The 18,888-nt window shown below is 31.6% G+C and overlaps 1 protein-coding gene across 9 annotated transcripts in view; it reads right to left on the minus strand.

Annotated features, from left to right (window-relative positions):
• BPTF (bromodomain PHD finger transcription factor) overlaps positions 1 to 18,888 on the minus strand; it is a 169,970-nt gene that overhangs the window by 95,894 nt on the left and 55,188 nt on the right. For all 9 annotated transcript variants that reach the window (XM_074260557.1, XM_074260550.1, XM_074260556.1 and 6 more), the window contains exons 2-3: positions 15,065 to 15,887; positions 6,117 to 6,340 (exon numbers count right to left, since the gene is read on the minus strand). In XM_074260557.1, the coding sequence (XP_074116658.1) occupies positions 6,117 to 6,340; positions 15,065 to 15,887 (1,047 nt within the window). The remainder of the gene's footprint in view (positions 1 to 6,116; positions 6,341 to 15,064; positions 15,888 to 18,888) is intronic.

Consider the following 18,888-nt stretch of genomic DNA (forward strand, 5'->3'; position numbering starts at 1 on the left):
TTTTTGTTTTTTAAATACGTAAAATCAGAAGTTCGGACTAGATCATCTCTAAGGCTCCTGAAGGAATTCTAAGTAACACTCTTAAATGATTTTTCTAAACATTTAAAATATCACTAGTATTATTCTATTATGACAGAGAATTCAGGGGGTGACTAAAAAATTAAAAGCCTTTAAAGTCCTCAAAGTCAGCCCCTTCATTTTTCAGAGAAAGAAACTAAGAACTAGAGAACTCAAGTGACTTACTCAAGATCACATGGCTAGTACATACTGAAGTAGAATCTGAATCTAGGCTGTCTCCATTCCAAACTTCAACTTCATGTATAAAGCCCAGGAAAAGAGAGATGAGTAAGAAAATGGCTAATTATAATTCATTTTTCTTCAATAAAGGTAAAGCAAAGATCATCTAATGAAGTTAGATTGTAAGCTCCCAAAGGCACTGTCTTTTATTGATTGCATTCCCAATATTTAGCATTGTGCCTAGCATAGAGGAGGTGCTTAACAATAAATACTTTTTGGATTGGCTTAGTTTTGATGGAGATAAAGATCTTATTAAATAGAAATTTTTTCGCTTTTAAAGCACAATCCTAGGTTACAATGATTGATTAAAAATTAATGTCCTTTCTGCTTCAGCTATTAGAGAAAACAAAATAAAACTACAAACTATATTCATCTATATTTGTAAGACTATCCTAGAGACCTTACAAATAAATAACCAATAATAATTTTGATAAAACAAGTTAGATTGAAATTTCTATAGAAAATCTGCTGAGGCAGCCTATTTGCTGATTAATCTAGTCACATGTTTCACTCTAGCTTTTCCTAAAAACCTACAGAAATAAAAAGTTCAATGCTATGATATTTAAACTTTATTGTATGTATCTATTACCATTTCCCAAACACTGTAATCTAGGAAAATGTCTACTCAATTCATTCTTTTTGGGAAAGGCGTAGTGAAGAGCAAGTGGGTTAAGTGACTTGTCTAGGATCACATAGCTAGTGTCTGAGGCCAGATTTGAACTGAGTAATATGAGTCTACCTGACTCCTGGATTGGTGCTCCAACCACTGAACCAACTCGTTGTTCCTTAGCGCTGTTTAAATAAATTCTAACACAAATATCTCAATCTGATTGGGGTCTCCTCAAGACATCCTACCATTCTTTACTCTCCCCGAAAAGTTTTTAGCAAGCATGAAAATTGGTAAAAGCACAATTTTTACAAACGAGGCAGATTCTTATTTTAGGATTTTTCCTCTTAGATCGATCAATTTCATCTAATGCTGTTTTACCTTCATTTATATCAATGATTCTGAAACTCAATACAGGTAAAATTCCAAAGGGGTCAGAAGGTCTTTAAAATGACCACCTAAACCTAAAAGCCACCCAAATAAACCTACACCTGATTTTTTTTTTTGACAGTTTCAGTCTCAGAATGTTGATACTCTTTTCTTTCTCTTGCTTCTTCTTACCTTCTGACTTCCTTCTATTTATATTATGCTAGGTTCATGAACAGGCAAGTCATGGTTTCAAACTCAAGGAATTCCACAGAACACTAGAATTCAAACTTAGGAGACTGGTTCTAGTACTAGATCAGCATAATGTTCACATGTGTTTGCTTGGCTTTATTATTCCTCCTGACATCTATCTCACTGTTACTTCTTTTTGTCTTGTCCCTTTATTTTTTTAAATCTAAATACCAGTGGGATCTAGTTATAGATCACTTTGTTTTTTCCTACAATTTAGAGAAATAAATATAGTTCAATGCTACAATGACTAAACTTTACTGTATCTATTACCATTTCCCAATTTTAATAGAAAAATGCCTGTTTGGTTCATTCTTTTTTCAGATTTTTTTTCTTATAACAATCACCATTCCTTTCCCTAATTGATTACCATAGTTAAAGAAAAACTGCAAAGCTACAGAACTTTAAATATGCAGGATATAGGACATAGTGCAAAGAGGTGAAATAGGGTTAAAACTTCTCATATTTCTATGCATACTTATATATTCTGGCTAGAGACTTCCTAATGATGACAACATTTTCTGGATTAAGAGATGTCAAATTAAAAACGTGAAGTTGTATTTTCTTAATCTGTAGCATCTGAATTGCTAAAAATTTCAAGATACTCACTAGTTTTTGAGAGAACATATGAGTCTGAGAAAAAACTTCAGGAATATTATCTGCTAAACCTAAACCAGAACCTAAATGAATACTGTGTTAATAGCCAGTAGTGAAGATGTTAGTGGATACATGGGGGAGGGGAAAAGGGAAGGCAGTAGTTAACACCAAAAGAAAGAGTGGAAGTAAGGACATGACAAATGTTTGTTTTACTGTAAGGTACTGACAGATGGTTGATTATTAAAGAATATAGACTACAATAAAAACTCATTATTTTAGTTAATGCTTCTAAGAGAGTTAATCCTCTCTAAGAGAAGAAGAAAAGTTTAGTAACCAAAGGGCATACCTTGGAGACAAGAAGACCTGGCTTCAAGCTCTGCCAGACCAACACTGGAAACACTGATGGTGTAATCATGGATCAATCACTTTAACACAACAGTATTACAGGCAACCCTCTTACACCATGAATTACAAACAAGTCTTTTATTATTAGTAGTAGTAGTAAAAGGATTCAGATTCTCATATGATTATAGGTCTAGGTGCAAAAAAAAAATTTTAATCACCTGAATAACAATTCCATGTCCCCATTTTCCAATGCTTCACATTTTGTGCATTGAATGATTCCTAAAAAGTACTTATGTTTTTGCTGAGTCAAAGGGATAGTAGTTCATATCAAGTTTCCTTACTTACTGGGACTTCCAACTATTGATTTAAAAAGGTAGTAATTTCAAGCTACACAGGAAGAGAAAAAATTAATATCTGTATTTTGACTTCAACCTGATTTCTAGGAACACATTTTGGTGGAATCTAGAACCACTTTTTTTTTTTTTTTTTACTGTTTCTGAATCTATTTAAATGGCTATTTTCATGAACCTATTCTACATTCAATATTGATTACTGTAACTGAGAAGCCATAATTTAACTTTTTCAGGTTTTTAATAACTTGGTTTCACTAATCTTGTTTTGTTTGTTTTGAAAAATCAATCCCAAGAGTTCTGTATTCTTACTTAAAATCAAAACTCTTCAGAAGTATCCTTTAACACCAAACAACATTTCTTTTAAGTTGCCAAAGCAAAATTTTCAAATATTCTGGTTTGGATCAAAGAATTGTTAATACCAATACAAGTACTTTTTATATCTTCAACTGATTTAGGGAGATCACCATTAGAACTAGGACCTAAAACAACACATGATATAAAACTGGTGGTCAAAAATTTTATCAATAGAGCACCAGCCCTGAAGTCAGGAGGATGTGAGTTCAAAATTCACCTCTACTACTAGTTGTAGGATGCTAGGCAAATTATTTAACACTGATGGCCTGGGGGGAAAAAAATTCAAGGGGCAGCTAAATAGCACAATGCTGATAAAACATCAGCCCTAGAATAAGGAGGATTAGAGCTTGAATTCAAACCCACATACTTAATAACCTGTGTGACCCTGGGTAAGTCACTTCACTCCAACCCTCCCCCCTCCCATAATTCTATCAGTATCGAACCCAAATAAGAAGACTCAATATTTGTGAAAGAGCATGCTTATCTGTAATTCAAAAAAATAATACTCTCTGGTTTTTTAAATATACAAATTATCACAATTATCCAAATTTAGTTGTAAATATGTTCTCAAATGCCAAATCAATTTCTACTTGCTCCTGTGAAGTGAAATGGATGAAATGGAGAAAAGCATTAGTTAAAATTGGAGGCCCCAAAAAGAAAAAATAAGGTAAACATTTGTTTCTTGATGCCTAAATTCTAAAGTCAGAAAGAAAATTTTCATCCTAAAAGCAATGATTATTATCCTCACTTCACCAAAGTAAATTCAAATGTTAAATTATTTGGTTAAAAATAAATATAAAACAAGTTCTAATTCTCAGAATGATATTATGGAGATAAAATTATATCATCACTGAATTTGCTGATGATTCTAAAACTAACCCAATGTGGGTGACTATATCATACAGGGTAAAAGAGAAATTAATCTGGAATTGAGGACCTGGGTTCAAATTCCTCTTCAGACATTTAGTAGCTGTGGAACTTTGAGCAAGATATTTAGCCTCCATGGATTCCTAGGGCTTTATTATTGCATAAAATCAAAAAAATTGGACTATTTGGCCTCTGAGGTTCCTTCCAACTTCTAGGTCTATGACCTAGGATAAAAGCATTTGCAAAAAAACAAAAAACCCCTCAAAATAAACAATAAAAACCCATTTTAAATATTTCACAACAAAACTAGTTTATGTTTGACAATTTTCTTTTGAAAACTACTAGTATAGGGGCAGCTAGTTGGTGTAGTAGATAGAGCACCAGCCCTGAAGTCAGGAGAACCTGAGTTCAAATGTGGCCTCAGTCACTTAACCAGTCTTGGCTGTGTGACTCTGGGGGCAAGTCACTTAAACCCAATTATCTCAGCCAAAAAAAAAATTTTTTTTTTTTAAAGAAAACTACTAGTATACTATCAGCTCTCTCTCTCTCTCTCTCTCTCTCTCTCTCTCTCTCTCTCTCTCTCTCTCTGTCTCTCTCTCTCTCTCTCTCTCTCTCTCTCTCTCTCTCTCTCTCTCTCTCTCTCTCTCTCTGTCTCTCTCTGTCTCTCTTTTTAATAAGCAGAGAAATACTGTCTGGTTACTCTGATAGATGTTCATCCTGAAGGACAACATGGAACGGAGATAGTGTAAGATTTTAAGAGTGTCTGGAGTGCTAAGCTTTCACAACTACCTGACGATGACTTATGGTCATGGGAAAATCATACTGTCCTGAAACCCAGGCTCCATCTGTTAAACAGGAATAACTCCTTGAACTAGTGCAATGCACATTTATATATGTAAATTATCCGTACAATTAAAATTATAGTTTTTTGTTCTTTTCATCAAGGCATGAAACATTATACATGTGACAATCACAACAAGCATTCTTTTAAAGTATCACAAGCAACAGAGTTCTTTCCAGTTAAAAATGTTCACACATCATCTCATACATCACCATAGTCTTGTAAGACAGAATATAAAAATCTGAAAATGTTTCACTTTTTCCTACATCTAGTCTTTTAAAAAATGTAAGGAAGCCTCCTATTACCACTATGATGGAATAATAATCAACTTGACAATCAAAGATAATTTAAAAACTCAGAATAAATCTGTAATACAATAATTTGGCAAAAATGAATTTTCAGGTATGTCCTTGTCTTCTTTTTTTTCCTCCCCTATTTAAAGAAATTTCATTTTACATATATAATATAAATTCAGAGGTAGCCTCTATTTAGAACAATATAGAAGTAAAATATATTTTATAGATTAAAGCTCTTAGAAGTTAAGTTGTTGTTGGTCTCATAACTACTGAATAGCAGAGCTAGAACTTTAATCTGGATCTTCTGACACCAAAGAAATACTGGGAGCAGCTATATGATTCTGGTGATGATATGAAATGAGGAAAAAAAATAATAAAACCACTCAGCAGTAGAAAAAAATTCAGAGATAGTTTCCTTAGAAACATAGTTATTGAAATTCCATATGTAGTCTCTTTGCCCTACCCCCAAAAAAGTCATAATATAACTAAAGAACACTGTAGCTCATTCTACTGAATGAGTAACTAAATAAATTTTAAGAAATAAAAGATCAAACTGTCCCATCATAAAATGTAGTCTAAATATATTATCTAATTTTACAGCAATTTCTATTTATCCCCTAACTAACTCAATGTTAGTTGCTAAGTATACATATGAACAGCTGAATTGAAACAGGTTTTTAAAAAAATAATCTCAATCTTTCACATAACCTTTACCTATATTTTAAAATAATAATTACAATTAGAAACCATTTATAGAGCATCACTAACTACTAAAGCATAACACAAGATACAATTTTATACATCTCTAGTCTACATTGTTAACAAAGGAGAAATGCAGTCATGTGGTGAAACCCTAAGTATTTGGTGTTTCTTATACACTTACAAGTTTTATAATGATATTACATTATTAGTAGGTTTCAAGTGTAACATACAAATTCTCTTACCATTTGCAGCAGCCAAGAATGATTTATTACTTCCACGTGCTTTATTAGTCAAGTCTTCAGTTATATCCATATGTCGATGAATTTCTTCACGCATTTCTTCTAAAGTTTTACAAAGCTCAGCTTCCCAGTAATCTTTATCTAGGCAATCAATTAATTCTGCCAACTGAACTTTTGTGCTATAGTACCAAAGTTTCTTATCCTTTTCATTTTCTGAATCTTCTTCTCTGTAAGGAAAAACGTAAATACTCTCAACATATACATTAACAACATACTTATGTGGTAGTTTACTCAACTAGCAAACTTCATCTATCTTTGGAAAAAGTGGAAAGGAAGCAAAAAAAACAAAAAACAAAAAAAAACAAAGCTGACTCCAGTTCCTTACTCAAAATTTTTTTTTATTTTTACTTTACATACAAATCTAAACAAGCTTGAAAAATACTTTCCAAATCTACACAAAATTAAAGTCAAGAATAAGCAAAAGGAGGGAAGATAGAAGAAAGCAAAGCAAAGCAAGAAGACTGTCAGTCTCTAAAAGCCTGATAAAATCCTAAAGAGATAGACAAAATATGCTCCAAGCCCCCCCCAAAAAAACCAAAAAACCAAATCCCCCACAATAAAAAAAAAGCTCTTAGAAATCTTCTATGTACAAATAACCCTATACATGTCAACAATCTACAATGTTTCTAATAATCCTAAATCATCAAAAATAGTTAAAAGATGATCTGAATAAAAATAATTAAAAATTTTAAGGTTTTGGTAACATAAAGAACAAGGAAAGAGTTATTTGAAAAAAGAAATATAAGTGAAACTCTTCATTCACCAATGATTTTGTATAAATATACATACACACAGTAATATAAAAGGAGGGGTGGCTCTCACCTTGGGATAATAGTATCCATCCCTATAAGCACATACAGACTTTCTTTAACAAAGTAAATTACAGTCTTGTGCCAGATTCAGAGAAGCATTTGCAAAATATTTTCTTCTTTTCTGTGGTAGGAAGGTAGTGAATAAAAGATTATTTAGAAGGTCCTCTAGTTTAGATCACTCAATATTTTTTGGAAATGAAAAATGGATTAAGTCAAACATTAAATGAAGCAGTGTTAAAACTCCAAAAGTGTTAAAATTCATTAGCTTAACATTGTAAATTAGCCAAATTTGTTTTTGGCTAAATCAATACCCTCTGGATTTTCTCCTGTTTTCCAAATTCAGTTTTTTTTTTCAGTTAAAAAAAATTCTTTTTTCTCCAACTGAAAAGACCCTTGGCTTAAGGGTCTTTTTAAAGGTTGTTTTTTGTTTGTTTGTTTGTTTTTTTAAGAGTTGAGAAAATGTGCTTTCCTTCTCTTCAGTGCAGAGGTGAGGACCAAGGATATAGAACCCTACATATATTGGACAATATATTGTGGTTGGTTTTGCTAAGTTGTTTTTCTTCCTTTTAGAATCTTTATTATAAGAGAATACTTGATGGGTTAAAGGACAGAAGAGAGAAATCTAGAAATAAACGTGATAAATAAAAAAAAAAAAAGAAACAAAAGCCATCAATGACTAAAAATGTATTATTCTAACCTTCTGCTCTGTCTCCCCCCCCCCCCCCCTTATTTATCATTCTATTTCCTGACAGGTATTCCCAACAAGCTCTTTACAACTTAGGTGGGATTGACAATAAGGTTAATAGAGTGACTAGTCATTCTTATATTACCATTAGTAATCAATTACACAAGAATAATTTTATTCCTATCCTAACTATTAGCTCATGACCAGCCCTTTTAATCATTTAGATATACTTCAAGATTTAAAAAAGTAATATCTGCAGTTTTGCCAAGTTGTCCTTATCAATCATAGAATTATTCAATTTATTATGTTTCGCATACGGTTCCAAGACCTAGTTTTTAAAGTAAATAAGGAAGCCAAGGATAAAACAATATATTCTATACTTAAAGCCTTGCTTATAGAAAATCAAAAATATTCAAAAAATAATTAGAGTGAGTGCAGTGTAGTGGGGAAAGCACTGCAGCTGAAGAGAGAGGGCTAGGATGGGAATGCCAGCTATATCATTTACCACCTACCTGTGTGACCCTGGGCAAATCATTTACTGAGCCTCAGCTGTCTCATCTGTAATATGAGATGGCTAGAATGGGATCATCTCTAAAGTCCCTTCCAATTCTAATTCTATGATACTATGAATCAAAAAAAAAAAGAGTATGTAGGTAAGTGGCCAACAACATTAAATAATTATTTGTTGAAAATCTAATCTACAGCACCGCATCAAAAAAAAAAAAAAAAAAAAAAAAAAAAAAAAAAAAAAAGGAAAGAAAAGAAAAGAAAAAAAAGAAAGAAAGAAAAAGAAAAGAAAAGAAAAAAAACAGCCAACCAATATACAACTAAAATCACAAGGTTTAGCCTGATTTATTTTAACATTCAAAGACAGAAAATTACTAAATACTATGTGGAAAGAAAAGTGTCATTGAATTAAGGATGAGAAGGTCTAAGCTCTAGTCCGTACAAGCTATATATTTGGGTAACTCATTTAATCTGAGACCTAGTTTCTTTATTTATAAAATAGATAATATCAACCAAATCAAGTTTAAAAACATATACAAAAGAGTTTAGGAAATTTGAAATTGCCATGAAAAGTAAAATTAAGCATCAAGTATAACACTCTGCACACTCTATGCACTTAATAATGTTTACTCATTTGAATTTAATGAATGATATAATTAGGTAAACTATATTTTCTCAAAGTTCCATATTTTTCCAGTATTAAAAGGGGGGAGGGGAGAGGTACACAGACTTCAAAGAAACAAGTCCAAAAAAACCTTTAAAAATCAAGAAAAAATTCCGATAGAGTATTGGCAATAATCATGGTTTTATCTTGTGAAAGACAATTTTCAAAAAAAACTTTTAATTTTCTTCAGACTAGGCATTCAGTATAATCCTATCACTAAATTTTTAAAGGTCTAAATATAGATATGTGGCCTTTAAAATATATTTGGAGACAGAAAAGAGAAAACTATGTTTAAGTATGTTTTTAACTTTAAGCATTCTTTAAGTTGTAAAATGATCCTGCAGCATGAATTTATTCATAAGTTTTTTATTTCCACAGTTTATAAAAATCTATTGAAGAGAATATGACTACTATTAATGGAATGTCTAAATATCAGGATCATAGAGGAAAAAAAACACTCAATAAAAGCATTAAATAAACATTTGATCAATGCTTTCTAGACAAAAATTAGTAGGAATATTGTTTCTGCCTTTAAGATTACTAACTGTATTGAATGGTCAAGGGGAAAGAGATATATGAGATTACATTAAAGTTGCCTGGAAAAATGATACTACCAGTAATAGAAAAAAAGAAATGGGGAAGGAAAGCAAGTTTGGGAGAAAAAGTTCCGTATTAGATATTCTGATTTTGAGAAGAATGCAGGACACATCCAGATGGAGATATCTAAAGAAGACCTGAGTACATTTATAGGTAAAAGGGAAGAAACAGTATAACAAAGAAAAGGAGAATGGACTTGGAATCAGAAGACATGACATGACCTTGAGGAAATCATTTCATCTTTATTGATGCTAGAAGGAATAACTGCTGGGGTTCCTTTTAGTTTCTAATAGCTCTATTTTATTTTCCATATTACAGATGATTGCCAGCAAAGGGAACTGGAAGGTGAAAGAAAGACAAGCGATAACTCACAGGAGTTCTTAAGAAAGGAAAAAGGAAGGCATCAGGGGCACAAGTACTAATTGACAACAAAGAAAGATGCAAAAATATTAACAAAGGAGACCTGAAACACTTATTTCAAAGTTAAGTTGCCTCTTCAAAAAACCCAAAAGTACCTCAAATGCCTTTAATCAAATATTTCTAACAAAAAGGTTAAGGTTTGTAACTTTATTATAAATGCTTCAAGGGTCAGGACTTTATCAACTTTTGTACACCAAACTATTTACAGATTTAGTATTACTTAAAACAGAAAGAAACAAAATTGTGGATACCTAATTATACCAGAAAAACAGAATTATTCTTCAGATGTTCCATGTATACATTTTGTATAATTTAGTCAAATTGTCAAAGGATGATAGATTTTTTTACTTCATGCCTACTACAATTCTGCATCCAAAAGTAGATGTATTTTAACAAAGTTGTAGAATAGCATAAAGAATAAATTGGAGAATATTAAGCACAGTAAGGAAATTTAAAGATCCACTCCTTAATTTTACAGATGAAAGACCAAAAGTCCAGAATTTAAGAAATTTGCCAAAAGCCACAATATTTATTTTATTTTATCTTACTAGATAGGCTCTCCTATCTCCCAGGCCAATGTCCTTTCAACTGAATTAAGTAGCAACAATGGATAACTTTACTAGCTTTACATTTACAATATTATCCTCATGCACTACTGTGTTCCATGTAGTCATATCTTCTGTAATATTATTATAAAAAGTTCTGGAATCCTATGGATTTGAATATTTCTTCCAATAATAAAGATCTCAATCCATCCCTGTCTTTCTATCCTGTGGAACTATTGCCTCTGTCCTCTCTTAAATTCAACATTAGGATCCACCAATATGGCAGGGGCTCTCTTGCTTTCTCCTAATACCAAAATGATATGGGGCAGGTAGGTGGTGCTGTGGATAGAACACCAGCTCTAAAGTCCTAAAGTTAGACCTAAGTTCAAATCTAGCCTCAGACATTTAACACTTCCTAGCTGTGTGATCCTGGGCAAGTCACTTAACCCCAAATGCCTCAGGGGGGAGAAATACTAGCAACTTAATCTTGTGATTAGTCTTTTTTTGCGAATACATTTCCTAGATGACATATTTTATTCTGTTTTCCTTTGAGTTCTTCACTTCTTTTATAGTTTAATCAAATTTACTATGTTTCCTCAATATTTAACTTCCTCAGAGTTTACTATGTGTTTCATATCTTATAAGAAAAGTAGGAAACTTGTGCCAAAAAGGAATTATCAAGGGAGTTTTGCAATTTCATCCTCCTACTAAGTTTTTCGCTCAACTCAGCCATTCATATGAGACATGACTGATTGACAAACTGTACAAATTATATATTTAAATGCATACATCACAACCTAGGCAATAAACCTTTTTCAACTATTCAGTTCTCCCTGGGTGGATAGTAAGGCCAAACTTTATTATGGTGATTATGGATCTCTTCCAGGAGGTAGCAATTAGATTTGACTAAGTATAGATAAATGAGATCCATGAGAGAAACAAAACAACTTGGAGGTAGGGGAGGAGGGAGGCATTGAGAGACTGAATTCACAAGGAGAATATAAAAGGGGGTGGTGAAAAAGTTAATGGAAAAAATATTAGGCTTTAATACCAATAAACTTTTTCAAGAAAATACCAATGACTACCAATAGGAAACAGGAAGGTTTTCACAAGAGATATTTAACATGGGATCACATCTTTACCATCACACAATTCCCTAAAAGATTATTAAAGAATTCTACCACTTCTTAATTATTTAAAAAAAAAAAATCACCAAAACATTTGATTTGGTTGAGCAAAACGCTTATTTTAAAGGTCCTCTTCCAACAGGATGGCTCTCATTCATGATTATTAAAATGATCTAGCAAGATAATCTTCAACAGATTTCAGATACTAAAAATCAGGTGAGGCCAAAGAGTTTGAAAAAATAATGGAAAAAATCTTAAGTTGAAGAGAGATTTTCAGTTCTGGGTGGTACAGTGGGTAGAGCACTGGCCTTAGAGTCAGGATGACCCGATTTCAAATGCTGCTTCAAACATGTACTAGCTGTGTAATCCTGGCAAGTCACTTAATCCCAAATGCCTCCAAAAAAAAAAAAAAAAAAAAAAAGAGATTTCTTATGAATTGTGAGATCCTCCAACCAACCAACAAGGGCCTATGTGCCAAGCATGATACAAAAAAAAAAAAAAAAAAAAAAATGTTGTAGAAGATGCTGTGCTACTTTCAAACAAGTTCCAGAACAAAAGGAAGAATTATTAATTCAGTCAAGTTTATTTCATTTTAGACAGATTGGACCTATACTTGCATCACAAATTTTTATTTTTTGCTTTGGGCTTTATAGAACTCTTAGACTATGACATAAACTTGTTTGTATACAGATACTAAAGAAGAAAAGTATCCAATGTGCTTCCCCACAGTGATGGCAAATATCCTAAATAATTCCGTTTTAAAAAATATTTACCCTAAGGGTATTTAGGGTGCAATTTTTAGTTTTAATTGTTATTTTGTAAAACATTCAAAATCCATCAATCTGGGCATTAACTATCACAGAATTAAAACTGGGTTATTTGATGCCACATAGTTAATAGACTATTCAACACAATACCTAAACAAAGAGAAATAGTAAACTGAAAATTATACAATTTTTTTATTGTATGGTTAGAAAACTATTTTTAAAAATCAATATCTACATTTTAGACACAAATTTCTCTTCCTAAAAACAGAACATAAAGAACCTTTCTAAAAATAGGAGACAAAATTTGAATTTAAAATATTAGCTAGCATATAAATGAATTCTTTACTAGTTTCTTCTACAATCCAATAATCTCTACCAGGTTAACTTCAATAAATGGTTATCATAAATTAATTTAAAGCTGCTTAGGTATATTTATTATTAATATATTATTGTTATGCAGGTATATATTATATAGCTGCTATAGGTAACTTTTTTAAGCCTATATGAATTATATAATCACAAAAGTCTGAATTTACCTATTCAGTTGAAATGTTTCATTATTTCATTTCTCTTGCTTTGTTTAGGGATGGTTCATTTTTTGGTTTTATAAAGGAAGTGTCATTTTCCTGAAAAGTCTTTTAGTTCATTTTTGCTTTCTAAATATATTTTAATTGAAAATTTGAAATATAATGCTAATATGAAAAGAATTAAGAGTACAAACCTTACTTTCTAATTTGTAAGAAATGTTCCTTTTAAATTATTTTAAGTTTTGAGCAATCAATCTACTACATAAGCAATAAGCCATGAAGAATGGAAGATGAAAAATATTAGGCTGGATTCCTTAACAAGAAAATTACTGGGGCTCCATATGTACTCCATTTTAATCATCCTTCCCAGCCTTTTCCAATTCCCTTAGTGGTTTCTAGCAAACTGCAATGGGCATTCTTTTAGAGTACTACTATTTTAAACATTATTTGCATTCTACCCCTTGAAATGCCTTAGAGTATAATGTTTAATAGCTATTGACTCCAAGACAAACAGAATCATAGAATTCTAGAACTAAAAGAAACCCTTAGATACCATTTGGTCTAACCCCCTCATTTTATAAAGGAAAGTAGCCCAGTAGCAAAGAGACTTTATGGAAAGTAACAAAAGTTACTAAATTAAGCACTTTATTTATCCTTAATTATCCTCCAGGGTAATGGAGACAAAAGGAGAACACAGAAAAGGGACATTTGGGACAAGACACAAACTTGAACTACTTCAAAAATTTGCTTCAGGTCAGCTTGTATACTTGCAGCTTTCTGTAGAGATGATGAGTATGCATGGAGAGAAACATTCAAAACTTAACAATTGGCTTTTTTAGTAATCTCCCCTCCCCCCACACACATATACACAGAAATCAGGAAGATTAAAAAGGATTAAGCATACTTTTCTTGCCATTTGTAATAACATGGCCATATACCTATAATGAAAATTTTATTTCCATTTTCTCTATGCTTTCATTTTTAATCTATATTGGTTTCTGTTATTAGTAGCTTTAGCTAAATAAATGTGGATCAAGTGATATTAATATAATTTTCAGATGAAGAAATTAAAACCATTTTATAGTCATACAAAAAATGCTCACTATTGATTAGAGAAATGAAAATTGAAACAACTCTGAGGAACCACCTCACAACCTTATCAGATGGGCTAAGATGACAGGAAAATATAAATATTGAGAACGATGGGGGGAAAACTGGAACACTAACGTACTGATACGTGAGTTGTAAACTGGTTCAACCATGCTGGAGAACAATAGAAAACTATGCCCAAAGAGCTATCAAATTGTGCATACCCTTTGATCCAACAGTATCACTATTGAGTCTGTATCCCAAAGAAATCATGAAAGAGGAAAAAGGACCTACATGTGCAAAAAAAATTGTAGCAGCTCTCTTTGTAGTGGCAAAGAATTGGAAAATTAATAGATTCCTATCAGTTGAGGAATGGCTGAATAAATTATGATATATAAAAGTAATGGCATATTATTGTTCTATAAAAAATGTTGAACAGGCTGATTTTAAAAATGCTTAGAAGATTTACATAAACTGATGCTTAGTGAAGCAAGCAGAACCAGAAAAACATTGTACACAGCAACAGCAGGATTGTGTAATGATACATTTGGTTCTTTTAAACAGTTCAGTGATCCAAGGCAATCCCAATAAATTTTGAATGGAAATCCAGAGAAAGAATTATGGAGACAGAATGTAAATTAACAAATTTTACGTTAATTTTTTTTTTTTTGTCCTTTTTTCTCATGGTTTTTCCCCTTTGTTCTGATTTTCTTTCACAACATGATTCATATGAAAAAATGTAAAATTTTGTTTTACATGTACCAGGGGAAAATTTTAACAATTAAAAAATATAAATAAATGAAAAATTAATAGATATGAAGACTGAACCAAGAACATCTTTTTGTCACTCATTTTTTTCTTCACTCCAAAAGGAAAAAAACAAAACGGAATATTTTTTATTGTTGAGAAAATTAAATACAACTAAAAAAAGTCAAACAAAATAAACACATAAAATTATTAGCTACAAAAACTACCATTAAAAATCCGCATAGCCCTTGTAAATTAGAAAACATTTAAAATAATACTAATGATTATTATACATTATACCACAACTTTGAGTCAAAAAGGAAAATGTAATTTTATACCAAAGCCTCTTATACAAAAACAGCACTATTGTAATTCAGACTACACCTACATAGAAATATACTTACATAATGAGTCTTCTGTTTAGAAACCAGTATTTCCTCCGACTTCTGTCATATCCAATAGGTTCATGTCGAATATATGGTTTATTTTTTTGGATTTCAGCAACACAGTCAGTTACACCAGGTACCTTGTGTGCCACACAGACCTCACACTGCCATTCATCCTCTGGTACCTCCTCAAGAGGTGGTTTCACACATTCTAAATGGTATACAGCTGAGCAAGTTTCACAGCAAAGCAAATCCCCAAGTTTGTGACAAACCCTACAGTGGTCATCATATTGTATAACCCCTTCAGACATCAATTCTTCACGAGCAATGTTCGTTGTAAGAAACTGATCCACTAAAAACTGCAGAACTTTGATTTTATTTTGTACTGGTCCGTAAGGATAGTCCTCTGCTTCTTGATAAGGAAGAACATGATGGTATTCCTTGTCACTCTCACAATACACCCGCAAAACCTCTGGCCATGTCATTCCATCTATGAAATATAGTGTGGAATTGACACTATCTTTCAGGTCAGCAGGTCCAAAGGTAGTATTTGAAGTGTCTTCTTCACGTAAAACTGCTTTCAAAAGCACTACATGCATCTCTGCCATAAGAGTGCACTGCTCTTGACTTACAAGAGCAGCACAGAAGTCCTCAAAACGAAAAGGAGATAAGCGTAAAACGGTGCCAAAGTTCCGCAGGACTTCATAGATGGCTATAACATTCATTATATGCTCATTAGGCACCATTAAGTCCTCAGAGGATTTAGGAAATTCAAGAGGTGGGATATCTTTTTCTTCTAATATTGGAGAACGAGGGCGATGTACTTTCTGTCTTCTTCTACCTGTAAAAAAAATTTGTATAGTTACAACTCAATGTATTATACATAACCTAAGAGCTAAGGATCTTCCAGGTTCCAAGTTATTACACTGAAAACAAATTAGCTTTCTATTTTCTAGTAACTTCAATATTATAAATAAGCAATAATTTATTACTCTAACTTGAAAATAATATTTATTAAAAATCTAAAATCAGAATTTACAGATCCAACTTAGAAATAAAAATTTTAATTAACAAGCAAATGGTGCTATGTAGGCACCTTTTATAGCTCACCATTATCTCCTAGCCCCACTTCCCTCCCTCCTTTCTGGTGCCTTCTCTCTGATATTACTTCCCATATATTTTGTATGCACATAATTGTCTCCCCATTAAACTGTAAACTCCTTGAAAGTGTAGACAGTCTTTTGCTTTCCTTTCTGTTCCCAATTCTGAGCACAATGTTTGGCACATAATAAGTACTTAATAAATGTTTAATGATTCAGTGAATATGATAAAATAAAACTATAATCAAAATTATTTTTAGATGAGAAAATGTAAATTATTTCCTGCACCAAAACAATGTGTCACGAGATAGTCTTCTATGAAAGGATTGATGTTTAATAGATATAATCATTTTCCCATCAATCATAAAGTATGTAGGGGAAAAGTCCTCATTTGATAAAACTTGCTGAGAAAACTGGAAAGCCAGCCCCAAACTGGACTTAGACTATTACACTATTTTCTACAATACTGTCTAAATGGATATGAGATCTTAATATTAAAGATCATATCACAAAAAAAAAAAAAAAAATCAAGAGAAACAGGTCATATACCTCTCACTTCTGTGGGTAAGAAGTATTCTTAACCAACAATAGAGGTAATTACAAAAGATAAAATAGATAACTTTGATTATACAAAACAAAAAAACTTTCTATAGGTAAAATTAAGGTACCTCAGATATAGAGAAAAATGGTTGAATAGGAAAAAAATCTTTTCTATAATACTTCTCTGATAAGGGGTGTGTGTGTGTGTGTGTGTGTGTGTGTGTGTGTGTGTGTGTGTGTGTAAGAGAGAGAGGGAAACATACACATATCCACATATGACTTAATAGCTATTCTCTAATAGATGGGATTTGAACAATTATCAAAAGAAAAAATTTTACGTACTTGTAACTAAATGAAAAAATGTTTTAAGTCACTATTAACAACAGAAATACAAATTAAAACAATTCTGCAAGTTGTTTTACTGCTTACCCTGCAAATTGGCAAAATTAACAAAAAAATGGCACTAACATGTTAGAGGGGTCATATGATTACAGGTACATTAATACATTTGTTGTTAGGGCTGTGAAATACTCCAATCATTTTGAAAAGCAATTTTAAATTATGAAAATAAAATGCCTAAAATGTCCATATTCTTGGAACTAGAGGCTTCATTACTGGGCTTCTAGCTCAAGGAAACTAATAAAAAAAAAGAAAATACCCATGTATACCAAAATATTTATGACAGCACTATTTGTGATAGCAAAGAATTGGAAACATAGCAGTTATTTGGAAATAAAGATTGTAGATTGCTAAGTGAATTGTGGTACATGAATGAAGTTAAGTATTACTTTGTTGTAAGAAATTATGTATATGGATGAATACTGAGAAGCACTTAAAGACCTACATGAACTGATACAGTTAAGTAAATGAACTCCCCTTCCTCACAATAAATACAACAGTATAAATGCAAAGAACAGTCACACTTCAAAAAATGAAAAGTGAATACAACAAAACTATAAAAATAAAGCAAGACTTAAATGAAAGTAGATGAAAGAACATTCCCAGTCCATTTTTTCATGGAGGTGAGAGAACCACAAGTATTGAACATTGCACATGTTTTCAAATTTTTTCAATGTATTGATTAGGTGTTGATTTTTTTTCCCTCCTTTTTTTTTCTTTAAAAAATACTATTTGTTACAGTGGGTAGTTCTTTTAGAGGGTTAAAAAACATATAGTAGGAAAAATTGAAGATTTTATATAATTTTATATATATATACATATATGTATTTATATATATTTATAATTCTACATGTGTGTATACACTTACACATACCACATATAGATGGTTATTTATAAAGTTATCTTACTTTCCTTTTGCTAAAGGTTGGACCAATGTATATAGTTACAATTTTAGAAGAGAAATGGAATGAGATGTTCAAAAGATAAAACTTAAGTAAAGATCAGGTTAAAAAAAAAAAAAAAGCTGCAACTAAAACCTTGGATTAAAAAACAAACAGGCCCCACAAAGAAAATAAATCCTTTATGGTACTATTTAAACACATTTTTCTTCAACAGAAAGAAACTTTCTAATTTCTGAAAAACAAAACTTCTAGAAACTTTAAAATCATTAAATCATACCAGAGCTTTCTCTTCTCTGGGATAAATAATCTTAGTACCTTCAACTTTTCTTTATATAGATCTGATTTTCAAAATCTTTAATCATTTTTGTAGATTTCTTCTCCTAAACTTAAAATTATGACATTTTACATATATCACATAAGGAAATGAATAAATTCATATAGAAATATAACAGCAATTCTTTATTTTTCTTCTACCAACTAAAAAAAAAAAAGTCTTCCTTCCAAATGACAAACATAAACACAAATATTTTCCAAGGAAATCACAGTTCACTTTATAAAGGACAGACTAGTAAAAGGGCTAGTTTTAAAGAACCTTAGTTAGAAAACTGGCTGTGTCACTATGTGACTTTGTCTAAGTGAGACAATTTCCTTATCTATAAAATGAGAAGGTTGGGTCAGAAGGATTTCTTCCATATATAACTAATGATTTTAAGTCAGTATAGGGAAAAAACAAAATACATATTTCTTAGAATCATATATTTACAGCTGAAAAGAAACATTTAGTTTAACTCCTTCATCTGACAGATGAAAAATGGAGGCTCAGGGAAACCATAGGACTCATCGCAAATCATCCAGACAGTAGCTGCTGCAGAGCTTATTAAACCCAGGCCTTCTGACTCTA

The sequence above is a fragment of the Sminthopsis crassicaudata genome, chromosome 4 (assembly GCF_048593235.1).
Source record: "Sminthopsis crassicaudata isolate SCR6 chromosome 4, ASM4859323v1, whole genome shotgun sequence".
NCBI lineage: Eukaryota > Metazoa > Chordata > Mammalia > Dasyuromorphia > Dasyuridae > Sminthopsis > Sminthopsis crassicaudata.